The 27,959-nt window shown below is 40.8% G+C and overlaps 2 protein-coding genes across 2 annotated transcripts in view; one reads left to right on the top strand and one right to left on the bottom strand.

The window, feature by feature from the left end:
* Positions 1 to 27,959, top strand: part of LOC143662543 (serpin B3-like) — a 61,506-nt gene that overhangs the window by 17,808 nt on the left and 15,739 nt on the right. The window lies entirely within an intron of this gene.
* On the bottom strand, positions 4,795 to 16,315 carry LOC143662542 (serpin B3-like). The gene is made up of 8 exons (XM_077136123.1): positions 16,091 to 16,315; positions 15,308 to 15,498; positions 14,672 to 14,728; positions 9,646 to 9,774; positions 8,796 to 8,913; positions 7,607 to 7,749; positions 7,166 to 7,321; positions 4,795 to 5,638 (listed from the first exon to the last, which is right to left on the bottom strand). The coding sequence occupies exons 2-8, from the start codon at positions 15,470 to 15,472 to the stop codon at positions 5,234 to 5,236; spliced, it is 1,173 nt and encodes a 390-aa protein (XP_076992238.1). The 5' UTR covers positions 15,473 to 15,498; positions 16,091 to 16,315; the 3' UTR covers positions 4,795 to 5,233.

Below are 27,959 nucleotides of genomic sequence, written 5' to 3' on the forward strand. Positions count from 1 at the left end.
CTCTCTTTCTTTTCCTTTAAATTACCTTTACTCATTCTGTAAATTTACTCATTTATAATTCTGTACCCTCCTCCAGACCTCCCTCTTCAGTCTTTGTTTTTATTTTTTCAGCTGATAGGATTCCTTTAGTATTTCTTGTAGAGCAGGTCTTTTGTTGACTAGTTCTTTCAATCTATTTTTTTGTCTTTTTTTTATTAAAAAAATTAACAAACAAAACATTTAGAAATCATTCCATTCTACATATATAATCAGTAATTCTTAATATCATCACATAGTTGCATAGTCATCATTTCTTAGTACATTTGCATCGATTTAGAAAAAGAAATAAAAAGACAATGGAAAAAGAAATAAAATGATAATAGAGAAAAAAAACTATACATACCATATCCCTTACCCCTCGCTTTCATTTACCACTATTTCAAACTGAATTTATTTTAACATTTGTTCCCCCTATTATTTATTTTTATTCCATATGTTCTAAACTTCTGTTGATATAGTAGCTAAAAGGAGCATCAGATATAAGGTTTTCACATTCACAGAGTCTCATTGTGAAAGCTATATCATTGTTCAATCATCATCAAGAAACATGGCTACTGGAACACAGCTCTACATTTTCAGGCAGTTCCCTCCAGTCTCTCCGCTACATCTTGAACAACAAGGTGATGTCTACTTAATGCATAGGAATAACCTCCAGGATAACCTCTCAACTCTGTTTGGAATCTCTCAGCCATTGACACTTGGTCTCATTTTACTCTTCCCTCTTTTGGTCAAGAAGTTTCTCTCAATCCCTTGATGTTAATTCTCAGCTCATTCTAGGGTTTTTCTCAGTCCTTTGATGCTGAGTCTCAGCTCATTCCAGGATCTTTGTCCCACGTTGCCAGGAAGGTTCACACCACTGGGAGTCATGTACCACGCAGAGAGGGGGAGGGTGGTGAGACTGCTCATCATATTGGCTGGAGAGAGAGGCCAAATCTGATACTTTTTTTTTGTCTTTGAATATTTTAATCTCTCCCTCAATTTTGAAGGATAACTTGGCTGGATAAAGAATTCTTGGCTGAGAGGCCTTTCTCATTCAGGATTTTAAATATATCATACCACTGTCTTTTTGCTTTCATGGTGCCTGTTGAGCAATCTGAAGTCAGTCTTATGTATTTTCCCTTGTATGTAGTAGACTACTTTTCTCATACTGCATTTAAGACTTTCTGTTTCTTTTCAACACCTGACAGTTTGATTAGTATATGCCTTGGAGTAGGCCTGTTTGGATTTATTCTCTTTGGAGTTCACTGGGCCTCTTTGATTTGTATACTTATGTCTTTTATAATGGATGGGAAGTTTTCTCTGATTATATCTTCAACTACCTTTCCTAACCCTTTATTCTTCCATTCTCCTTTTGGGTCAACATAATTCTTATATTTGTATGACTTTTGTAGTCCATCATTTTCCTACGATCCAGTTGCCTTTTTTCCAGCTTTCTTACCATTTGTTCTTTTGTGTGCTCCAGTTTAATTATTCTGTCTTCTAGATCACTTATTCTTTCTTCTCCTTCTTTGAATCTGTTCCCGTGTCTCTAATATATTTCTAATTTGATCAACTTTTTATTTCATTTCATGTGAGATCTGCCATTTTTCTATTTAACCTTCTAAGTTCTTCTATATTCTGTTCTAGTGTCTTTCTGATTTCCTTTATATCTTTATAAACATCCTTGAGTAGTTCTTCTATATTCTGTGTCCCCTCTGGAATTTTGATTTGGTTGTTTGGCTGAGCAATTTCTGCTTGGATCTTCATGTGCTTTGTGATTTTCTGTTGTGTTCAGAGCAGTTGATTATCTAGATATGGTTATTTTGCAGGTTGGCTTCCTTCACTCTTCTAAAATTTTGTATTTACTTGGTTTTCACTGACGGTTTCCTTTTACACTTGGTTTGTCAGTTATTTTCTGCCAAATCAAGGTCTGAATCTCATGTAGGAGATACAGTTCAACTTCAGAATCTGTTGGAAGCTAGACTGGGATGCATGGGTACTTCAGTGACAGAATGACTGCCCACCAAGTGGGAGACCCAAGTTTGACTCCCAGCCCATGCACTCATCCCCCCCAAAAAGTTAATAATAATAGAGTTAAATGAGAATATAATAAAAAATATGAAAAAAAAAAAAAAACACACCTCAAAGCCCCCAGAATCAAAAGGAGACACCCCAGGTGGGCCTGGGGTGCTGACCAGCACCGGGGACATCAGCTGACCTGTGATGCTGGTGGTTCTGCCAGGTGATTGCTCCCTTCGTCCCAAGACCCAGTGCCCCACAGTGGATGAGCAGGTCTGCCTCCACTAGGACCTGTGGGGGCAGGTTTCCCCAGCTGACAGCTGGATCAGCCTGAAGCAGAGCAGGGTTAGCTCCCTCCAATCGCACCTCCCTGTGTGCCACAGCCTGTCCCGATAGAGATCTTGGTCACCTGATCCATCCCTTTCTTTCCATCCCAATCCCCTTGCTGCTCTCCTCCCCAAGAACGTCTAAAGACCCCATTTGATTCCTTAACCCGGTGCTACAGTCCTGGTCATTTTCTCCCCATCCCCTATCGTGTTTCACAGAGTGAAACAAGAGTTTCAGAGTTCAAGTAGTGAACAAGAGTTCAGGTAGTGAACTCTACCATTCTGCCTTGCCATCTTCCTGAAGGCCCCTGAACTCACTTTTATTCAGCTTCTTTTTCACAGCACATTGTTTGTGAGTTCAGCCATGATGAAACTCATGGCAATTTGTCCTTTTTATTGCTGAGTAATATTTCATTCTCCAGCTGATGAAAAGGTGGGTTATTTCCCGTGTGTTGTTGTTGTTGTTGTTGTTTTGAATACAGCTGCTGTGGACATTTATGTACACATCTTTTGTGGATATATACTTTCAGTTCTCTTGGGTAAATACCTCTGAGTGGAATTGCTGGATCATAAGTAAATATGTTTAACTTTATAACAATCTGCCAAACTAGTTTTCTAAAGTCGTTACACCTTTTCGTATTCTGACCAGCAGTGTACAAGTGTTACAGTTGGTCCATATTCTGTCCACCACTTGGTGTGACCAGTCTTTTTAATTTTATTTTAAATTCGACTGCTGTAATGGGAGTGATATAATATTCTCTGGGTAGATACTTTGAAAGTACATAAATATCCATTCCTTAGCAAACTTTTAATCTAGTTATTTATTCATTTACATCAGTGTGGACTCATCACATTTTATTTTATTCAATGAATTATAATCTAGAACTTTAAAAATCAGGAGACCCAAGTTTAGACTCTCCCTCAGTTTCTCTTACACATGTCACAGTACAGGGTGGATGGTTCTCTGGCTGGCCAAGAAAATATGAAAGTTTTTCAGTTCTAAGGGCAAAAGATGAACCATGCCATTAGCCCAATCAGACTCTAATGCCTGTGAGCCTTTGTCTTAACTTGTTTGCAGCTGTTAAGTTACCTGTGAAAATCCAGCTAAATAACAAGTAACTGAAAGTTACAGACAAAGACATTCTAACAATTGATTCTTCAAAATTCTCTACCAATTACAACATTACTGGAATACTGGAAAGCAACTCACACCCATGGTGATACTCCCAGCTTCATTATTACCTAAAAAGTCCCAAGTCTTGGCTCACATGTCTGTTCCTTTCAAATTTCTCACGCACAATGCCCATCCCATCGCTTCTTAAACCTCATCAAGCATTCAGTGCTCCTCTGCTGTTCAAGGTCACCTCCTTCCCCCTGGCCTTCCTTTCCAGCCCATTCACTCTGCCTGGGTCATTCATGTCGCCCTCTCTCTTCCAGTCTGTCAATTTCCTTGACACCTTGACCAAGTCTCAGACTTATGTGGTGAACCATCTGCTCCTCTGCCTTACACTTGGGCTGCTGAACTCTACTGACAAAATTCCCACCTGGCTGGCACCTTCTCCTAGGTGAAAGCTATCTCCTAGGAAATAAAAACTATTAATTCTGGACCTTTTTATATAGGTGTACCTCCAGGTCAGTCTAACCTTTCTTCCCTTCTCATTTTATACTCTCTCCCTAGTATCACACCTTTGTCTTTATCTACCTTTACCACATTTACCCCAGTAACTCCAAAACATTTATCTTCAGCCTCAAAATTTTCACTCTCAGCCCATATTTCTCCTCTGAACTTCAGACTCACACATTCAAGTGCTTTGCTGGACAATTCCATTCGGATATTTGCACCTTGAAATCAACTGTGCAAATCTAAACTCACGGCATTCTCTTCTTTCCAAAATCAAAATCTTGCCTTACCAATTTGCTGGGCCAAAAACTTGGACATCATTCTTTACTTCAACCTCTCCCTAGCCTAGATCTTATCTACTGGCAGAATTCAGTGTTTGTTAGTTCTTAAGTAATTCTCATATGCATCTATTTCTCTCTATCATCTCTCCCAACACCGTACTTTTCCTACTTTATCCCAAGCATCCACACTGCCGTTTCCTCTCATCCATTAAATTATAGTAGCCGTAGGTAGATTTTCAAGATGTAGGCAGAATCAGCTTATTGTTATCTTTGAGAAACAAACAAAACTATCTGGAATGGATTTCCACTTCTTTTGGAACACAATAGAAAGTTCTTATTTGGGCTGTAACCCTTCAGGTTGAAAACCCTCCCTGACCTCCAAACTCATCACACCTGATCTTTGTTTTGCATTTAACTCTCTATATGGTTAACCTATTGACTGAATTATCTTTCAATACGTGGTTAGTTACTTGCAGTTTGTTGAGAAGAAAAAAAGAGGGAAAGCAACATGTACTTCTAGTAAGTCACGGTTTTATTGATATAGGTACTTTATAGAAGGCAAAATTTAGAGCTCTAAGAGTCATATCTCATTCAATTTCAACAAAATTTGGGCATCTAGGTTGAAGAGAAGATTCAACCTAAAATGATAGGTGACCTATCATTTTAAATAGGTCACCATCAAAATGATATTTCAAATTTAAGAAAGATGCAGTGTTGAAATATCCTTCTCTCTCACTTTGATGTTGAACATTTTTGTCCCAAATGGGATTTTCATGGGAAACAGTGTGTTTGTATATGTGTGTAGAAGGAGAAAGATAGTCATATAACTCTATTACTTCAACCATCATTTTTTTTAGTGATAATATGAGATTGGAAAGAAAGATGAATTGAAGAGAAGCTCTTCTTTCCAGTAAACATTTCACCATCTCCATGACCTTTTCCGCAAAGTAGTGCCAGGCTAATAGCTCCTAAGGGGAAGAGAATCTGCCAATGAAGAGGATGCTCTTGGTCTCACAGTGGCTGATGAGGTATAGGAAAGGGTGATCACAGTGGAACTTTTCAATAATTGGTAACGATGTTGCAACAATTACTATGCCAGTGGCGGCTGCAGCCTCCGTGCCCTCTTCAGTCACCTCCACGTAGGCTTTATGCAGGATTTTGGATACCACGAGATCCTGGCCCCCAGTCATGCCCGAGAGGTCGGCGTTCTGTGGATTGAAGGCATCCCCCATCCCCATGGCTCTCAGCTCGGTTTTTAGGTCGTAGCTCTCCTCCACTTTGAACCGAGGGAAGCACAGATCCACGTCCCTCTGGCTCATATTTGATGAGCTCATCCACTCCATTAATTTCTCAGCGGTGAGTTTATCTTCAAGCTATACAATGGAATAAAGGAACTTACATGATGATCAATGCATATTGAGCTCAATTTAACATCGAATTGGTTCATGTGGGAAGCCTTTATTTAACAATAAGTGTAAAATACGGAAGGCTCAGTCTGTTAGATAGATTACATTCAAGTGGGCGGAAAGGGACAGTCCTGCATATGTCAGTGCATTTATTTCGATTGTATATAGAGATATGCAAAAACAGAACCATTATAAGAGGTTATTTTGTAAAAGATTATCCTTATGCTGGAGACCAACTGCCCTTTTCCTTCTTAAAAAGCCCCTTCTTGTTATTCCATGTGCCCATAATGTTTTACAGAGTACAACTATACTATACATATTATTTTTATCCCTTTTCTTGCTTGACATATTTGTAACCTTTTCCCACACTGTTATATACTTCCCTCAATCAACCTTAAATTCTTATATACAAAACCATCAAACACATTCCATGTATAAAAAGTGTACTTAAATTCATTTATTAATCCTTCACTTTGCACCAGGCCCTAGGCTGAAACACTGGTAATACAAATATTTACCACTGTTCCTTCTTTTCAGTTTTCATTGTTTTGAGCCACCGTGGTCCAAAAGCTTCTGCCCCGTTTAGACTGGCACCCATAGGGGTTATTGATGTTACTGGGATAACTGATGATACTGATAACTGCGGTTGCAGACATTGTAATGGAGCCTCATGTATTTTGCCATTTCACTCGCCTCAAGGATTTCCAATTCCCTATACTGCACAAAGGCAGCGGGCTCACTGTAGCGGCAGCATCACCATTGTCCGGCATAGTAAAACCAGCTTCCACTTTTGGACTGTCTTTTACACACCAGATAATGTCTTTCATATTACAAGACACATTATATTTGACCACTATAACGATGCTAAAAAATTTCATTAATCTCACTTTTTTTTATTTACTCCTAGGAATCAGGTTCAAAATGATTTCTGACCTCCTAAAGTCAGAATATTTCTAAACTGAATAGTAGGCTTTAAAAAGCAATCTCTTTTTCAACCGTCTACTAAACTACCCTGATTTAATAAGTGCACAGTGGTACCCTGCATTCTTTCAATTTGCTCGGTTTTATTTAGTGGTAGACTTGTACATTTTTTCCCATATCCTCCCGAACTCTCCAAGTCTTCATTTCCTTATCGTAAAATGAATAGATTGGACTACATCAGAGATCCCTGTAGTTGCAAAATGTTATGCCTGTTTGCTCATGTACATTTTTTATCAGAGGTGAGATTCCAGAGTTTTCATCAGAATTTTAATGGAACCTGGAGGATAAATTTTTCTACATATTCTCCCATAATGTGCCTATGATACATAGGAGACTTGATTTTTGCAACCAGCCAGGTTCCTTATGGAATCCTCTTTAGACTACCCACAGGGAAGAAAAAAATCTACTCTCTGTGTGAGCTCTGGCAGCCGCCCCTCCACTCAGACAGCACTGCTTCTAAGAACAGCACCTACAAGCATTGTGGCTCTAGGAATTGCAGGTGTGAGACTTTACCTTCTGCAGACCATCTGTTTCATTTGGTAGCAGCACAAACATGCTTAGTTCTTTGCCTTTGTATGGCATTTCCAGGATCTTGGCCTCCTCGTCCTCCAGGAAGGCCAAGTTAAAGGATGATCTCTGTTTCATCATCTGCACAGGTTTGCTTGTATCCTACCATAAATTAATGTGTTAAACAAATACCAAGGGAAGTACAGATAAAAAAAATAATAATAATGTCATTGACATTCCAAAAGTACTCTTCTCTTAAGAGATAATAAGAAACTCAGAGACCAAAGTTTCTGCATGTATGCCCAACCAAATGAAGGCATGTAAATTAAACAATTAAAAAAATAGCCAGGACAATTTCCATTTTTTATGAATGGTTGTGCATTCTAGCAGGTGTCTCAATTCCATGTATGACCACATTACATTACACAGATAAAACAGAGATTCTACCTTGTTCACCCAAAACTTTCCTTCTTTGGTATATTCTTTATTAAATTTCTGGGTCCACAGCCCCTTGAACCAGATTGCACTTGCCAGAACCAGTTTGGTGGTGTTGTCAAGAGAGTCCCTGGGGAATAAGTCCTTGATTTTTCCTGCAAAAGAAAGAAAAATGGTCTGCTAATCAAGGTGTAAGTAGTATGCCTCAAAGGTGTTTTGCAAGTGGTCCCTACTGACCAGTAATTATTCACCTGTTACCACTTTAGATATTTGCAGACAGCGATTCACCAACTATGGATTTCCTCATGGTGCCAGGTACACCTGGAGTATAGACACCTTGTCTTGTTAAGGGAAAGGAGTTCAGGTTCACCACCCAAGGGAGACATCCGTTATTTCACACTAAATACTGATACATTGATTCTAGCCACTACTTCAATAGAGTCCCCTCTTCCTTCCTTCCTTCTTTCCTTCCTTTTTAAATGGATGTAGGGCCTGATTGTTCTTTAGAACAAGTGCCATAAAATCAATACTCTGAAGCACAAGTCCTGTGCTGTCAGACACCACTTCCTTGGGTATATCATTGTCCATTCTCCACTTTGAATTGATGAAGGTGTGGCTTATAATGGGCCGTACAGATGGGAGTGGGCGGTGGCTTCGTCCCAGGTCAAGCTCTCTGCTGAGGATGGGGACGTCAGCCATGATAAGGCCTGCAGGGTGTGTGAATGAGATGTGGCTGAGGGCCTTCCAGCTGCCCACGGCAAGAAGAGTTGCTTACAGGAGAGCTGTTTGCTTCCCATGTAGCACAGGGGAAGGACACCCTTTCTAATGCTTGCTCTTAAGGATTCATCATCAGAACTTAAGGCTCTGACTCCAACAACAGGATGTGAACCGAAGATGAATTTGAGTAGAGACTTGGGGTCCACAAAGGTACTCTCGTCCATGGTCAAGTACAGAGTCTCAAGAGGCCTTTCCATGTAGTTTGCTTCCCGGGAAGCCTCCTTGGTTCTTCTGGGCTCTCTTCATATTGACTCAGACCATTCCACCATCTGCATTGCCTTTCCTCACCTTTCCTCCCCACCCCTGCCCTCCCTTCAAAACCCATCTCCCCAACCCCCAACCTTGTCCACCCCGATTCCCATGTCAAGCCCAGGGCTTCACGCACAAGGAGTGTTTTAAGATGAATGATCCATCCATACTGTACCATTTGTTTGGCTTTCTACCCAGGAATTAATCTTCTTTCGACACTCTTCTGCAGCATTTACAAAATCAACAGATTCCACAGAAGCTAGGTAAAATTTCTTAATATTGTCCAAGTAGTCCTTTGAGATGGGAAGGAAGAAAGGAGGAATTAAGTAAAATGCATGAGTAATTACATATTCCTAAATTAAATGAATTTAAATCACAAAATGTATATATGGGAATCAGGAATCCAGACCCTGAGCAAATCCACTTCTACAAGCTCTGAATATTTTTATACAAGTGCAATGTGGTTAACCTGGGAGGAAAGTGTAGGCTAGCACTAAAGGCCAAGGGCACCTAGAGAAAGGGCAGGGAGGGAAGAGCTGTGGTTGCAAATTGCAAATCGAGCTGCCCTGAAGATGATTTGCTTTTGGTGCATCTCAGCAGTATTTCAACCCTTATATCTCTCACCTTTCTCATCTCTCTCATCCGGGGTATTTAGTATTCCTACATGCATCCCCAACTTTCCCCAGGAACTCAGCAAACCTGCCTACCCATCAGTATCCCATTAGCCATGTGTTTCCCAGATCACTTCCCAACCAAATTTACTCAGTGCGACTGAATTTATGCCAGGTCATTTGTGGTGACTAACTCAACTTCCAATCTCCTCTTGACCACAGAAGATTCTCTCTAAATCCACACCTTTCCAGTGGCTTGTCAGGCTCTGCAACACTGCAGAGGAGTAGAGTTGTGAGTGAGCATCCTCACGCACTTGGGTAAATACCCCCACCTGGGCCAGCCCAGCCGCTCTGCCTTGCTCTCCAAAGGACCCAGGAGGCAGACTGAAGTGTGGAAGTTCTGGTGAAACTCACCTGAAGAAACTGAAATGACTTTTCTCCATAGAGCCCATTGGCAATGTTCAGTCCATAAGCATCAGTGGGTTTCTTTAATTCAGTCAGAAGCTTTTGAAATTGGTGATGCACATTTCCTGTACTGTCAACCTGCAAAAACCCAAAACGGGAGCCCACTGAATTACTCTGGCAGTGTAAAAACTAGCCCAATGCTAAGTCCCTTAGCGTAATACCAGAAGCTCAGTAGCCTCACTGATGACCATTGTGCTCACTTTCTTCCATTTGCTGTATGGGACCTCAAATATCCTTCACAATTTGCCTTACATTCAACCTCCTCAGGAAATTGTTTCCTCCAGCCCTAACTTACCCTGGTCTTTTTCTTCTTTTGAACTACCACTACTCCTTTAAGCACCACCATACATTCTACCATTAAATTCTGCCCCAACTGGTTCAAATGATTGCTTTCAGCATCTAGATCAAGTCTAAGTTTAGGGCAAGAGCCATATTTCTTTCCTATGAGCCATCAAGGCATTGTTTTTGTCAAAGTTTGGATATTTTAGCTGTGCTGTGACATGCAGCCATGTTGCATCCTTGGTGACATTATCATCTTGGATATGTTCATTGTGGTTTATGGCTCTGCCTGTGATGGTCAAACCCTGGGTGTCGAAACAGTGTATGTTCAGGATGGCCAGGGCACGGCACTCCCTGACATCTGGATAGAAAGTTCTAAAGCTGCCCTGTTCAGAAAGACACAACACTTTTTCTTCCCAGTTCTTTTTGTTTCAAGTAGATTTCTCAATCTTAACACTATTGACACTTTTGTTTGTGAGCTTTTGGGTTTTTTTTATATTTCTCTTTTTTAAATTTTTATTGACAAAACATGACAACATACAAAACACGAACATTTGGAACATATGAACATTCCATTCTTGGTATATAATCAATGACTTAAAATATCATCACATAGCTGAATATTCATCACCAAGATTATTTCATAGAATATTTGCATCATTCCAGAAAAAGAAGTAAAAAGAAAAAATTCATACATACCATTCCCCTTACCCCTCCCTCTCATTGACCACTAGCATTTCCATCTACCCATTATGTTTCAACCTTAGTTCCCCCTATATCTTTCTATATCCCTTACCAGTCCCTTTCATTGATCACTAGTATTTCAATTACTCAATTTGTTTTATCACTTGTTCCCCCTATTATTCATTTATTTTTCAACCACATTCTTTACTCATCTGTCCATACCATAGGTAAAAGGAGCATCAGACACAAGGTTTGCACAATCACAGTCACAGTGCGAAAGCTATATCATTACCCATTCATCTTCAAGAATCATGGCTACTGGAACACAGCTCTACAGTTTTAGGCACTTCCCTCTAGTCTCTCTAACACACCTTACACTAAAAAGGGGATATCTATGTAATGCATAAGAATAACCTCCAGGATAATTTCTCGACTCTGTTTGAAATCTCTCAGCCACTGACACTTTGTCTTATTTCGCTCTTCCTCCTTTCAGTCGAGAAGATTTTCTCAATCCCTTGAAACTGAGTCTCAGCTCATTCTAAGATTTCTGTCCCAAGTTGCCAGGGAGGTTTACACCGCTGGGAGTCATGTCCCACATAGATAGGGGGAGGGCAGTGAGTATACTTGCCGAGTCGGCTGAGAGGGCGAGTACAGACATTTTGAGGTCAATAATTCTTGGCTGTGGGAGGCTGTCCTGTGCCTTGTAGGATGTTTAGCAGCAGCATCAACCTCTACCCGTGAGGTCACCTCTCACACAAAGTTATGAACAAAAAATGCCTCCAGTTCCATGGGTGTAACTTTCCCTGGCAATGTGGGACAGAACTCACAGGGACGAGCCTAGACCCGGCATCCTGGGATTGAGAAAGACTTCTTAACCAAAAGAGGAAAGATAATTGAAACAAAAAGTTTCAGTGGCTGAGAGATTTCAAATAGTTAAGAGGTCACTCTGGAGATTCTTCTTATGCATTATACAGATATTCCTTCTTCTTTTTTGGTGTATTAGGATAGCTAGAAGGAAATACTTGAAACTGTTGAACTCTATTCCAGTGTCCTTGATTCTTGAAAATGATTGTATGATTCATATAGCTTTTATATCGTGACTGTGTGGTTGTGAAAATCCTGTGGCTGACACTCCCTTTATCCAGGGTATGCACAGAAGAGTCAGAAAACAAGGACAAAAAACTAAATAAGTAATGGGGGTGTGATAAGGAGTATGGGATATTTTGAGTGTTCTTTTTCATTTTTATTCTTCCATGCATTCTTTTAGAGTAATGAAAACATTCAAAATTTGATTGTGGCAATGTATGCATAACTATATGATGGTACTATGAGCCACTTGGTACATCTTGAGTATTTATATGATATGTGAATATATCTCAATAAAATTGCATTAAACAAAATGTCTCCAAATATTGTCCACTGCCCCCAGGTGGGGAAAATTGCCCCAGTAGGGAAAAACTGCTTTAGAGAATGTGTAGGCAAGAAAGGTCTCCAAAATTGAAACTGGTTTTGCCTCAAGCCTAGATCATAATTATTCTTGACTAGACGATGAGGTCCTTGAGCATAGGTCCTTAATTTTTTTTTTAAGTTTCCTCCCTACTACGAGTACAGCATCTGACACATTGTGGTGATTGATGTCTGCTGATTCAAAATGGTGTTAGACCTATGTTATGAAGCTTTGTCAAAAAGACTTTCTTGATGGCAGTCTCCCACTTATAAGTAGATTCCATTCCAAAATTTCCCTTGTTACTGTTTTGCACACAAATATTTTTAACCATAATGTATCTGAGTCATAGCTAAAAGTGTTACAGAACTCACATGCCCCATGGGACAACTCCTTAGGGAATTTGGAGTTGCAAGTCTGACTGACGGGAATGCTGAGCTGACATCGGAAAGTGTGTTTTTTCCTCAAGCAGGCAAGGAACCCCATCTGTTCTCAGGTGCTACTACTGGCCTCCAAGACGTGCAGCACAGGATTCGGGGTGATGTAAGGCAAGGTTGGGGCTTGCAAGAGTAAAGGGCCTGGTAGGGAAACCGTGTGAGGAGGAAGGAAGATGCTCCAAACCAGTGAGTCTCAGGCTTGAGCATGCACTAGACTGCCTGGGGAGCCAATTAAAAGTACAAAGGGTGCACAGGTGGTTCAGTGGTTAGAATGCCTGCCTTCCATGCGGAAGACCCGGGTCCGACTCCCGGATCATGCACCAAAAAAAAAAACACTGAAGCACAAAGACACTGTTCTGGGAGGTACACAGGGCACAGAGCAAAGTTTTGAAGCCAAGCCTGACTGAATCTAGAACCTTCCACTTGCTAGCAACGAATTTAGGAATATTAAAGCTCTAAACTGATATATCCAATAGCAATTATTTTCCAAAATATACTTCAATTTATTTCTTAAACTCATTATCAGTTAATTAAAGTCATATTCTTTTCTCAGGTAGCACATGAGATTTTGTTGGTTTGTCCAGAGTGATCCCCCGATGAATCCCAGAATGATTTGATCAGTGACTGGAAAAGTATTTGCAAGCCCCCTTCGGAGAATGATGAGAGTGGGGAGAAATTCAACTTCCCCAAGTTGAACTCTTGATATTCTCACAAGCAGTGTGGACAACCAAAGCTATAAGCTGAGCCCCCAGTCTTGGGGTTTGTTCACATGAAGCTTAACCCCACAAAGGATAGGTCAAGTCTACTTAAAATTTAGGCCTAAGAGTCACCCCCAAGAGAGCCTCCTTTGTTGCTCAGATGTGGCCCTTCTCTCCAGCCAACACAAAGAGCAGTCTCACCACCCTCCCCCTCTCTGCGTGGGACATGACTCCCGGGGCTGTGGACCTTCCTGGCAACGTGGGACAGAGATCCTGGAATGAGCTGAGACTCAGCATCAAGGGACTGAGAAAAAACCTCGAATGAGCTGAGAACTAACATCAAGGGATTGAGAGAAACTTCTCGACTAAAAGCGGGAAGAGTAAAATGAGACCAAGTGTCAATGGCTGAGAGATTCCAAACAGAGTTGAGAGGTTATCCTGGAGGTTATTCCTATGCATTAAGTAGATATCACCTTGTTGTTCAAGATGTAGCGGAGAGACTGGAGGGAACTGCCTGAAAATGTAGAGCTGTGTTCCAGTAGCCATGTTTCTCGATGATGATTGAACAATGATATAGCTTTCACAATGAGACTCTGTGATTATGAAAACCCTGTGTCTGATGCTCCTTTTATCTACCATATCAACAGAAGAGTAGAACATATGGAATAAAAATAAATAATAGGGGGAACAAATGTTAAAATAAATTCAGTTTGAAATAGTGGTAAATGAAAGCGAGGGGTAAGGGGTATGGTACGTATAGTCTCTTTTTTCTCTATTATCATTTTATTTCTTTTTCTGTTGTCTTTTTATTTCTTTTTCTAAATCGATGCAAATGTACTAACAAATGATGACTATGCAACTATGTGATGATATTAAGAATTATTGATTGTATATGTAGAATGGGATGATATCTAAATGCTTTGGTTGTTAATTTTTTTATTAATAAAAAAAGCTTTAAAAAATCATATTCTTTTCACAACTTAATTTTTTATGATAATAATAGCACCTAATATTTATTAAGGGCTTTCTACACGCCCGGCACTGTCGTAGCTATTTCCCACGTGTGCAGTTTCTGAAGCGGATTCTCTTATTTCCCACAAAGGAATGGGATCACTGTGGCCGGGATTACTTGTGTCTGGCCCTCATCCTCAGCCACTTGTTAATAGCAAAACTGAAATATGAACCCAGGCTGTAGGGCACCAGAGCCCAGTACTCTTATGTTCAATGCTGACTTCCTCTCAGGAAAATAAAAATCTGAGAATAATAAGTAGGTGGCATGAAACATGAAACTTCTCTGCACGCCCCAGCCTTTTTCGTCCCGAGTCCCCCTAAATTTATGAACCTTTAGACTTTGTGTGATATTCATCCTCAGTTGAAACTTTGACCCCTTGGATCCCAGTGCTATTTCTCTACCCAAAGCCTGTGTGACTCACCAGTTCTTTTGTAGCTTGTCCTTTTACATTCTCTGTGACCTCAGTAAAGTGAAGAAGCTGCAAGAGACAGGAAATGGGACAAGAGAAATTTATGCAAATATCAGTCTAAATCAGAGAAAAGCAAAAAAAAAAAACTATTATAAAAAGCAAAGAACTTCAGTGTACGTTCTCTTCTTGAAAAAGAAACCACCGAAAAGTTGGTTTATTAGCCCCTACTTCAAAAGTGTCCCCATCCAGTCATTCCTTCAACCATGCAACCATTCACCCATCCATCCACCCATTCTCCATCCATCTTTCCATCATCCCTGAGCCAACTTCTAAGCTTTCCCATGCCTTTAAGTCAACACACAACTTCTACCAGTAGTCTTCAGGTTTCCAGCCTCACCTCTAATTTTTGGGCAATTGTAAGTTGTCATCCAGCTCCCAAAGCAAGTTCGGGCACAGGTGAGCAGAAGAGGGCAGAGCGTTTGCCTTCCCCTAACAGCTTTGTGCTCACCTAGTCGTGGGGAATTGCCTGCTCAGCTTCTTGTGCTATCCGTTTGGCAAGCCATGTCTGGGAACATCTGCTCAGAGAGCTGACAGAGAAAACCCAGCCCCAACAGACAAGCCAGGAAGAAAGTGACCTTCTTTTCTCACCTTCTCAATTTCTAATGCAGTGTTTTTTCTAGCACCCAATAGGAGCATGGACAACGCTGACGTGATGTTCAGAGGGGAAAAGAAGATGTTGCCCTTCTTTGATTTTATCAACTGTTGGTACAGATCCAACCCAAATTGGGTGTTTGCATAGCTGAGTGAATTCATGGTGGCCTTGGGGTGATCTGGAACTTCTGGAAAAAAACAAGATTCATTTTATAACAGTTTACTGAACAGAACCTGATTCTGAGCCCAAATGTTCGAGGAAAATGTCATTTCTGGGTTACAGGACTACCGTAGTCAAAGTTTGTCTTTTTTATAGTTTTCAAACCTTCTGCAGTGAAAATGCATCACTGCCATAATTAGGAGACTCGTAAAATTATTATTTTAAAAGGACAGGGATTTTCTAAAAAAAGGAACATAAAATATTTATCTTTCCCTCATGTGGTTCCACTTTGGTAGCAAAGGCTATGTAATGAAGGCCAAGAAGAAGATTTATGGAGAATTACAACTAGCCTGCTCTCGAGAGGCACCCCTCTCTGCTCTTCCCATCATGGCTAGCCAAGCACTCTCCCATGTCCTCTTAAGGGTGCATTTGTCTACTCTGAAAAAATTAAATTTGATATAGAACAAATCAGATAAAGATGGTATCTTAATTTTGCCATGAAAAAGTCCACAAAAAGCAAATATACCTATCAAAATAGATGTAAGATATAAGATATACATCTGTTATTATTTATAAAAATTGTTCATCTTACTAAAGCTGGATGGGCCAGCAGCACTTACCTGGGTTCCTGAGGAAGCAAAGGTGGGCAAGGAGCTGCTAAGTCTTCCCGTGCTGAATGCTTGAGAACTGGAATATATACTTCTCTCCCTCCGTGCCCACAGTCGGTATTTGAAGTAAATCAACTGTTGGTTTCTCAAGGAGGTTCACCCCCACTGCCTGTACCAGGAAATATTTATGTCCAAACTCATGATTACTGTTTTACTACTCAACTTCCTTTCTCAGCTGCAGAAAGAAATGTAGGTCTGCAACAGGTGGCAGATGTCAAACTTAGTACGTATGGAGCGTGCTGCAATTAGCTTTCCAATAGCAATGAAAATAAAGTTTAATTTCCAACTTTGTCACGTTCTCCCAACTCCCTGCCCTTGCTCTGTAACCCTCTCAAATAACCCTTTCTTCTCTTGGCTGTTGAATAGTCTCTGAGGCACACTTCAGACACCGAACAATTAAAAGGTGTACATGGGCTAGTTTTAAGTTCTGAACTGGCTTCTCTCTTTCGCCAATTTCCCCGGTAATTACCCTGTATAACCAGGAAAAGAGCTCTAATGCCAACCAGAGACATACGACAGAGGAGGTGACCTGGTAAAATACAGGGAGAAAGCATCCATAAACGCTCTGCCTGGGCAGCAGACCACCTCCTTACCTCCCATGCCTCCCTGCAGGGGACCCCCGAATTCTCCTGTTAATTGAGGTCAGTCCCCAGCTGCTTCAGCTCTCCACGCCAGCAGGCTAGCGATCCGGGGACCACCGACACAAACTGGGCCATTTTGAGTGGCTTCCTCCTAATTCCGCAGGCCTTAGAAAAGCGCAGGGCAGAAGGAAATCCTGGGAGAGGCCGGGGTCACGTTTCCCCGCCCGCGGCCATGGAGAGCCCCCTTCCGCCTGGCGGGCTGTGAGGAGCCCCCACGAGAGCGGGCCGCGCCCCCACGCCCCCCAGCGCCCCGGCGCCCACGCAGCACTGCTGACGGCCGGGCTGGGCTGGGGGTCCGCGCACTCGCACCCGCAGCAGCTCCCCAAGGGGGCTCCCGGGCGAGCTCAGCGCACGGCCGCGGCCGGGAGGCCCGAGAGGCTCCGCAGCAGCGGGAACGCGGCCGGCCGGGGGCTCAGCGCTCCGGGCCCGGCCCCGCCACCTGCGGAGGGAGCCGGCGGCCCGCGCGGCGCGAGGCTCCCGGGTCTGAAGGGACGCGCTTCCTCCTGCTTAAGTGGGAAGAAGCTGTTCCTTGAGGTGCCGCCAAATGGGGACGGGTCCCCTCGCAGCCTCTGAAGGGGCAGGAACGGCCCGAGCCCCAGCCCCCGGCCCGGATTGGAGCGGCCGGCGGGATGGAGGGGCCGGGCCCAGCCGCCCTCGGGCCCGGAGCGCAGCCGGCGCGCGGGGAGCCGAGGCGCACGGCGCCAGCCCTTCACGGCCCCCAGACGGCTCCGTCGTGGCGGCGGCGGGTAGATGTGAGCAACTGTGCGAGGCAAAAGAGGAGGGCGAGAGCAACCCTGGTTTCCCTAGAGAGTAGCCCGAATCCCGCGGCACGTCCCTGGCCGGGACCAGGTGTGGTCAGAGCCCGTCTCTCCAGTGCCGCCCACCCATCGCCTGGTCAGAGCCCGTCTCTCCAGTGCCGCCCACCCATCGCCGGGCGCGGGGCGCTTCTGGGCCGTGGGGCCCTTTCTGCTGAGTTGTCGTCCCAGCCCGTGCAGCTCAGCTTTTTAAAACGCGCGTTCAGTGGTTTCAGGATAGTCACAAGGCTGGGCAGTCATCACCAGCATCTAATCCCAGGACACACATCCCCTTCACTCCCCAGAGAAATCCTCTACCCTGTCTTCCCCTGCCCCAACCCTGCAACTCCTAGTCGCCTTTCTAACTGGCGAAATGGATTTGCCTGTTTGGGACGTTCATGTACATGGAGTCATGGGATACGGCCTTTCCTGCCTGGCTTCCGAAACACAGCACGATGTCTTCGCGTTTCATCAACCTTGTAGCACGTGCCTGTGATTCATTCTTTTTATGTCTGAGTAAATTCCATTGTACGTGTAGACCACGTTTTGTTGATCCACTCGACCGTTGATGGACATTTGTGTTGTTTCTACTTTGGAACTAATTTAAATAAAATGCAGCTATGAACATTCATATACAAGTTTTTGTATAGACATGAGTTTTCCTTTCTATTGGGTACATACCTAGCAGTGGAATTGCTGGATCATATGCTAATTTTATATTTATCATCTCGGCATTACCTGACTCTTCTCCACAGCAGGTGCACTGCTTTATATTCCCATCAGCATTGCATGAAGGTCCCAATTTCTCCACATCCTCACCAACCCTTACTGCTCTGGACCCTTTTTAGACCAGCCATGAGAAGGGCCTGTTTTTGTCCAAGCCCATCTCAGGAAGATCAAAGGAATATTCAGCTACAAGTGCCCAGAAATACAGAGGGTGAAAGTAAGGGGTAGAGGGAGATAATGGGCAGAAAAGTTTTCAAAACTGCAAGTTTTCACCTGCTCACCTGCCTCCTGGACATGCTGCCCTAGGTCTCCTCCGGCCACTTCCGTGTGATGAATCCTGGGTGGAATTGGTATGTCAGATGTCCGCGAATTATGCTGGAGAATGGACTAGTGAGTCGCGAGGAATGGGGGTTTCTCAGGTGAGTCTGCTTCATGGACTGTAATCACAAGGCACAATCTGAAGTTCCTGGAGCTGGAGCTGGATGTGTTTACTTGGGTTTCAAAGTGAAGGGACCTGGCTTACCCCTAGGACAGAAGCAAGACATCGAACCTGTATACTGAAGGATGAAATAGGGTGACATAGTAGGATGGACTCCATCCTACAGCTCCAGAGGGGTGGCTGTTTCGGAGGGGCCTTGAGACAAAGGCTGAATTCTCTTAGGCACTGGGCTACCAAAGTTTGTCAAGAAGAGGGTAGGTTTGGGGAAAACTCACTAATTGATTTTGACTAGGAATTTGCTTGATTTTGGAGAGAGTTTAGGTTAGTTAAGTGGAAATCATTTTATTCTTTTTTTGTCTGTCCCCGAAAAGTGCTCTGAGCAAAGGGTAGTCCATACCATGCCATCCTGATGACGTACAGGTAGTGTCACGGAACACTCAGCAAGCTTTAGAAGTTTATTCATGAGAGGAATTGCAAACTTATTTCTGTCAGAAACTCATAAGCAGGCGTGCACTTCTCTGGCACCCAGTAACCAGGAACCCAAATAACTCAGCTGTAAATGTCTATGGCTAGAACCACTCCACTGTTTCCACTGCCTCTGTGGGTTGGTTTAGGAAAATCCCTGATATTTTCCCCAAACTTGGTTCCCTGGGAAGGGTGTGAAGGTCCATCCTTTTTGCTAACCAGCATATCCAGTGGAGGCATTTTATTTCTTCCTTATTAGGTAGCATGTAGTTGTCTGGCTACTGGAAAACAGGTTAGTGGTGAAGATTATTCAAGCATAAAATAACAAATACTTGCAAATTACTATGTTCTCTGGGGTGTCTTGGGCAGCACCAGAATGTGGTTTAATTCATTTTGCTTTATAGTTTGCACAGGCAAAACCAGCTCCAATAAGACTTAAAAAGAAGTTAGTGAGGGAGTTCGTCATCAAGGTGGGAAGACTGGGACAAACTGAAATCCCTGATTGTTCTCCATTTACCAACCACTGACTGACTCCCTCTCTGGTTTGTTCTGTTGCCTGGCAAATAAACTTCAGTTTTGTGTTCTTAGCTCTGACTGCTTCTGCTTTACTCTTTGACAGTCATCTTCTGTCAGGGCACGTAGTTGGGTAAATGAAGCCTGGTATCCTGACTCCCAGTGGAGTTGACACCCCATTCCCATCCCACTCAGTTGAACACTGACCTGTGTTCCTCTGAGAGTATTAACCACTCAGGTCTGGAGGAATCCAATCCTGGGAAAATTCAGTGAGTCCAGAGCAGGGGCACAGTGAGTTGAACTAAAGTGGTACTTTGGAGTCAAATATTTCAGTTCTCCTGATCAGTTATATCAGTCCCACCACACTGACAATTAGATAATGAACAAATGGTCAATAGCCAATATCCTACCCAGTGAGGTAGGAGTGCTGGCACAGTGGGCAGGGCTCAGGAGATCCCTTGGTGTAAGCTATGCTAAATCCAGGGATTTTCCCTTGTGGGCGGTTATTCCTTGGTGTGGCCACAGGACGTTTCTGAATCTGGTCTCCATTTTGCAAGATCAAATGCTTTATTCTTTCTTCACTCACACATTGTCAGATCTCCGGGATCTAGTTTGAGTCCATTGAATGTGTACTTCTTGAGCACCTGCTGCAGAGAATACAAGGTGACTAAGGAAGACAATCCTGCCCTTAAAGAATATCCAGTTTGGTAGCAGAAAAAGATATATAAAGAGTTTGCAATCATACAAGGATGTAGTGCTCTGAAAGGCATGTGCATATAGATCAATGGGAGGATAGAGGGGGAGAAGCACTTGGCACATTTTGGGAGGGACAGGGAAAAGTTCTCAAACCACACATCAAATCTATCATCTGCCAACAGGCCAATTTACCGATTTGTAAATGAAGCTATGTTGTAAATCATGCTTAGTCATGTCTGAACATCTTGCTGAATTAGTGTTTTTATGAACCAAATTACAGTTTTGAGATTTGCTTGGTAAGCAGTGGGTTAGGAAAGAGGAAAATGGGTGTTTCTGAAACTCTAATAAATGTGCAGACCATGACTTTGGCCTGTGAGCCATCCTTATCCACACTGGGACAGACGCCTACCTTGAGCCTTCAATTTGGAGAGATACTGACTTGTTTTTAATATTTCTCATCAGTCACAAAAAGCTGCTTTATAATAGCTTATCCCATGAACAAGGCATAATTATGAATATCTTCCTCAGATTAGATGGAGTTCTTGATAAAATACTGGAGAGACTGCCTGGGCTTATTCATGAATCCCAAACCTGACCAACAACTCATTTGTAAATCACTTCTCTAGAGAAGGTTATTTTATTGAACTATGTCTGAAGCATCACATAATTTTGACCACTTTAGAAAGTTTTCTTTTTAAAGACTGATATTTTCTGACTTTGTCTCATGGCCAATAGACTTCTAAGATTCACTAAGTAGCTTTACCTGCTTTAAACCAAATCAGGAAAGCCTGCTCTTTGTGGGTCTTGACTGTGGCAGAGCTGAATAACCAGAAGAGGGAGTTAGGGGACAGAGTAAGAGGGAAGTGGTACCCCTTGGTCTCCCAGGCTGGCCTGTTCCTACAGGATCTACCCACCAATCTCTCTGGTTCTTACCATAAACAGTATTCAAACTCAAGAATCTTGTGAGAGGTATTGTGGGACAAGGAAGAGCTAACAAAACCAACTTTATAAAGTCTATATGCAAATTTTGAGCCATCATTTGCCATTCCAATAATCGTTTAAAGACCATTTATAAGAAAACATTAAAATCAGCTTCAGTGAACTAGCCGTAAATGATTTGTCTTTCAAAAAAACTTATAAATGCTCATCAAGCAATATGAGTGACTCTTGCTGCTTAAGATGAAAAAATTTGACGTCCAGTAGGTCTTGCCATTCTTAGAGACTTTATAATCAGGCTCCTCATGTTTTAAGTGCATTTGCAAGCTGCATTTTCCATTTGGTCAGGGAAATAGCTGCCCCAAGATTCTGGTACCATAATATGTCCCTCCAAGAGTAGGTTCTCTGTGGGCATCTTCATTTTGATGAGGTCCCATTTTCATTCCTGCCCCTGAGTCCTTTGGAACAGTGAGGCCCAAGTCTCATTCCCAGCAGCCTCTCCATTCCACTATTAATCAGGTGCTTACAACCAAACAGAACCACTCTCTGCTGTACAACTGTCATGCACCTTTCTTCGATATCCTGTGGCAGGATTACGGTGGGACAAGCATTCTCTTTATAATGTGGAATGTTGCATTGTCACTTTGGTACTCACTTGACATTGGGGCAATTAACCATAATCCAGTTATCCTAATTGTCACATTTCACTAATAATATGTAAAATAATGAGGTTATCATTATACTTTCCAATCTCTTTCTCTTTGGATTCATTACATTGCCGACTTCTCACTATGTACCATATTGAACTAGTAATATCAGATGTTTGGAAATAGCAATCACAAGAACCATACTTTATAATTCCTTTACATAGAAGATAGTCTTTGTAAAAAGTTGCAATCTGGTATAATTGCAGAGTATCAGCTTTGTTTACTATGAGTTATATCTTACTTCGCCATCAGTGATTTATTCTGTACTCTGTTTCTGGCAGTCGTTGAGTATATTAATGCAAATTGTGATATTGGTCTAAAAATCATACTTAGATTTATGAGTAAATTGAATGAATCAGATTTACATTCAGTTGACTTTTTCAAAATTTAGATTTTATGTTAGGTGATGCATTCACACGTCTCAAAATACAAAAAGTGGTGAGGGTTAACAGGGCACAGTCTCCTTAACATTAATGTAACAAGTACTTCAATCCCCTCCCCTGAAACATCTGGCTCATTTTCCTTTACATCCCACCAGAGATTTTGTGTATAAACACAGAGGTTTTGTGTATAAACACAGATACATGCATACAGATTATTTTTGTGCCTTTTTACATTATGGTATCATAGTCTGTAAACTGTTCTACACTTTTCTTTTCTTTTACTTAATAATATTATACCTTATTATTAACCCAAAAGGATGGAAAACCAGGACTCCAACAGATGTTTGCACACTAATATTCGTAGCAGCATTATTCACAGTAGCTAAAAGGTGTAAACAACCCAAGTGTCCATCGACAGATAAATAAACAGTATGTGTATATCCATATGCTGTAATACTATCCAGCTGTAAAAAAGTATGAAGTTTGACATATGCTACAACATGGATAAACCTGGAAAAACTGTTGAATGAGTGACACAAAAGGTATGATATTATTTTATTTATATGAAATACTTAGAAAATGCAAATTCATAAAGAGAGAAAATAGACTAGAGGTTAGAATAAAAAAAGGAAAGAAAATTATATCTTGAAGATGGTTCCAAATCAGTAAAGAGCTTTGGCATCCTTCTGTTTGCTTTTAGAATGAGGGCTATATAGTCATAGACATGATAATTTATATAGTCCCCTGTGAATGACATTTCACATTTCTGATATTACAAACCATGCTGCAATGACAAACATGTACCTTAGTCATTTTGCTCATGTGGAAATGTATGTATAAGACAAAACTCGGAAGCTGCTGTGTCAAAGACTGTGGATTTATGGTTTTGACTGCAACTGCCAAATGCTGACCATGTTAACTGTTCAAATTTACACACGCCCAAGCAATGTATGCAAGTTCCTTTTTCTCATACTCTTCACAAATGTTAACAAACTCTTTCAGAATTTCTGTTTGGTTAGTGAAAAATGGCCTCTCAGGGTTCTTTTACTTTGTACTTCACTTATGGGCAAGGCCGAGGATGTTTTCATACCCTTAAATACAATTTTTCACAGTTCCCTTTTTATGAATACACCAATTGCATCCCTGGTAAATTTCCCTATTTTAGAATTTTTATTAATATGTTGGAACACTTTATCTATTAAGAAAAATAGATAAAGTGTTCCTTTATCACTTTATCTATTTTGTCCTTTCTTTTCTGGGACCAAAGTTGCAAATATTATTTAAGTTTATCATTTGTTATTGGGTTTTGATTATTATGGTGTTTGTCAAGCAGATTTTTAAAAATATGTAATAGAATTTTATGATTTTTTATGGATTCTTGACTTCATATCCTCTCTAGAAAAACTTCCGTACTTCAGTTTCTTCTAGTACTTTTAGAAGATTTAATTAACCATGATCAATATAATTCTCTCCTGTTGTGAAATTCCCAATTAATTATATAATACATTCCTATTAGTAAATATACGTGTTTCTAAACTTTTATTACATTTGGATCTTTGCTCATGCATGCTTTTGTATAACACAGTTTTCACTATTGTAATTCTATGATATCCTTTAATATTTACTATCTCTCTCATCACTTTTCTTCTTCTCCCTCACTGCTTTTGCTGTGTAATATTTCAGAAAAGTAAGTATGTCTAGTTAATAATAACCTATTTTAACTCTGGGGGAAATTGCTTTTAGTTTGAGATTAGTTTAGGGAGAATTTACATGTGGGGATGTAAATTGTCTTGCTCAATAGCCGTAATGTGCATCTTCTTACTCAATAACCATTAATATGCATCTTCATTTGTTTGAATCTTCTTTTGTGGATCCTGTAGCATCATAAAGTTTTCTTCATATGGGAGCTATGGGAGCTTACAATTTCTTAACAATATACATAGTTGTTATGAATTTTTGTTTTTTATATATATGTATATATAGAAAGAGAGAGAGAGAAAGAGAAAGATAATACTTCATTAGTTTATTCTCTTGTCTGACAAGTAAATAAACTTCAGCTCTCTGTTCTTAGTTATGGATTCTGCTTTACTCTTTATCTTTTTTTTTTTTATACATGGGCAGGCACCAGGAAATGAACCCGGGTCCTCTGGCACGGCAGGCAAGCGTTCCTGCCTGCTGAGCCACCGTGGCCCGCCCTCTGCTTTACTCTTGATGGTCATATTCTCTCAAGGCACACAGTTGGGTCATAGCAAAACTGGGAAAATGAGCCCTGGTATCCTGACTCCCAATGGAGTTGGCATCCCACTCCCATCCCACTCGGTTGAAGACTGACCTGTGTTCCTCTGAGAGTATTAACCACAGAGAACTGGAGAAATCCTATCCCGGATCAGTTCAGTTAGTCCAGAGCAGAGTCACAGTGAGTTGAAGTGAAAGGCTACTTTGGAGTCATGCATTTCAGTTGCATCAAACCCATTACATTGACCATTAGATATTGAACTGGCCCCCAACAAGGCTCAGGAGATGCCTTGAAATGAGGTATATAGAATCCAGGGGTATAGCAGACCTAAGAAGCCTTAATTAGTGGGTATTTTAGTTTCCTGACTGAAAATCACTAAAACTACTGCAAATTGTTTAGCTTAAACGTTTAGATTTTACTGGCTAAATGTTGTGAAGCTAGTAGAAGTGCAAAATCAAGGCCTCATCAAGTTGATGCATTCTCCCAGAATCTGCAGTGTTCTGGGGCTGACTGCCAGTGATCTTTGGTCCTTGGCCTTTCTGTAGTGTGGCGATATGTATGGCGGACTCTCCTGGCTCTTCTGAGCACCATGACTTCCTTTCTACGTGTCTGATTTTCATTCTTCTTATAAAGAACTGGAGTAATAGGATGAAGACCAGTCCAGATTCAGTTGGGCCACATCTGAACTGAAGTAACCCCATCAATAGGTCCTATTTACAATGGGTTGATACCCACAGGAATGGATGAAGATTAAGAACATGTTTTTCTGAAGTATTTATCCTCCATATTACCACAGTGGGGAAAACCAAAAAACAACCAGATTTACAATACAGGAACTTCAAAAGGCACAGAAACTAGCAGCACAATGTACCTTAAGAAAATGTAGTGAGACAGAAACCAGATAAAGAAGCAATTAGGAATCTAGATCTGCTTCCCTCATTTTACAACTGAGAAACCAGCTCCTTCACCCTCGCGAATATCTGGGGATCTATTTTCTGGGTGAATAAAAAGAGATTGCCTCTGGACTTCAGGACACTGAGCACATTGAGAGTGTGAGAGTATTATCCCGCTGATACGAGGGGGATTTGATGACCATTCAAAGAAAGCTCCAGTTCTCCTCCCCCACATGGCTTCTAGAACTAAATAGGCCTTTATCCTCCAAGCATGAAATTGAAGGAATTCTCTCTGGGTTTTTTACCTGTCAAATGATAGACATGAACATTCTGAAACTAGGGGTTCCACCAAAGGAGATAATTTTATAGTGACACTGAAAGCCAAACAATGTTCAATCACATTCTCCAAACAGTGAATCAGCTTTTAGACTTCCAGTTTTATATAGGAGTCAAACGAAGATTTTAAAGAAAGTCTCTTATATGGAAATAATCAGAAAATAGCAACCTGGAAGAAACTGAACTTCATAAGAAGAAAAAAAAATTTTATTAATTACCATTAATGTCTTCAGTGAGTAAATTAAAAACAGCTAATACTATTAAGAAAGAATCTTCAGAGGACAAAAAGAGCTCTTGCAAGGAAAATAAGGAAAGATGAAAAACTCAATAGAAGAGTTGGAAGAACAAGTTTTATAAGTATTCTACAGATTAGAGCAAAAACACTGATGAAAATGTTCACTTTCAATAATGTAATTTTAGAAAGAAAAATTGAAGAACAAAATCATTGATGAAAGTGTTTTACACTTTCGCTATATATTCCTAGTTGATGAAACTATTTTAAAAACAATAATTGATTAAAACAAAGCCAATATAGCACATGTCTGGCAGAAGCATCTGCATATAGAAGGATTCTGAGACAATAGCTCCATTTAGTGACCTGTAGGCGGATAGATGGTTAATTATTATTATTATTAGATCATATACACATATTTTATATACATATCTATATATATTCATTTTTAAGTTTTTTAAATATCAAGATAATTTAGCATGATAATCCTTGACAAAATGGGGCTTATCCCAGGCATGTAAATATTGGATCCACATAAAAAAAAATTAATATAATTGATCATATTAACGGGGGAATCTATTTAGACTTGCACTATTCAATGCAGTAACCACTAGCCATGTATGTCCATTTAAATTTAAATTGGCATTAAGTAAATTTGTCACATTAGCCACATGTTAAGGGCCCACATGTGGCTAGTGGCGATCCTTTTGAACAGCACAGAAATTGAAGATTTCCAGCATCGCAGAACATTTGATTCTGAGCATTGCTACAGCGCCTGGAAATTATTTGATAACATTTAATACATAGGCTTGATAAAAGCTCTTAATAAAATAGGAATAGATTTATTTTTAATATTAAAATATTTCTATGTCAGTTTCAAAACCAGAGTCAAGCTTAATAGGAAACACTAGAGGAACTTCCCATTGAATTCAAAAGAAGGAAAACATCAATATCACTACTATTTTTTAAGCATTTTTTATTAAAAAAGTTGTAGTTTGACTGAAAAATCATGGCGAAAAGACAGAGTTCCCATATACCTTTCTTACACACAGTTTACTCCAATTTTAAGACTGTGCATTAAGGTGTAACTTTGTTACAATTGATGAAACAATATTTTTATAATTATGCCATTAACTACAATCCACAGCTTACATTAGAGTTTAATATTTGTGTTGTACAGTCCCATGGTTAAAAAAATTCTAGAAACATATTTACAACCTAAAATGTCCCCGTCAACCCATTCAAATACATATTTCATTGGCATTAATTGCATTCGCACTGTTGTGCTACCATCACCAGCATCCAAAACATTCCATCACCACAAACACAATCTCTGTACCAATTAACCATTAACTGTCTCTTCCCTGCCAACATCCTGGCCCCTTGTAGCCCATATTCTAGTTTCTGGCTCTATGAATTTGCTTATTTTAATTATTTCATATCAGTGAGTTCATAAAATATTTGTCCTGTTGTGTTTGGCTTATTTCCCTCAACAGGATATCTTCAAGGTTCATGCATGTTGTCACATGTATCAGAATTTCATTCCTTTTTACGGCTGAATACTATTCCACCGTATGTATATACCACATGTTGTTTCTCTATTGATCTATTCGTGGACATTTGGGTTGTGTCCATTTTTCAGCAATTGTGAATAATGCCTTTTTGAACATTGGTGTGCAAATATCTGTTCGAATTCCTGCTTTCAATTCTTTTGGGTATAAATCTAGATGTGGATTTTCTGGGTCATACAGTGATTGTAAACTTAATTTTCTGAGGAAAACTGTTTTCCACAGCAGCTGCACCATTTTATATTTTCATCAACAA

This window comes from Tamandua tetradactyla, chromosome 18, assembly GCF_023851605.1.
Source record: "Tamandua tetradactyla isolate mTamTet1 chromosome 18, mTamTet1.pri, whole genome shotgun sequence".
Taxonomy (NCBI): Eukaryota; Metazoa; Chordata; class Mammalia; order Pilosa; family Myrmecophagidae; genus Tamandua; species Tamandua tetradactyla.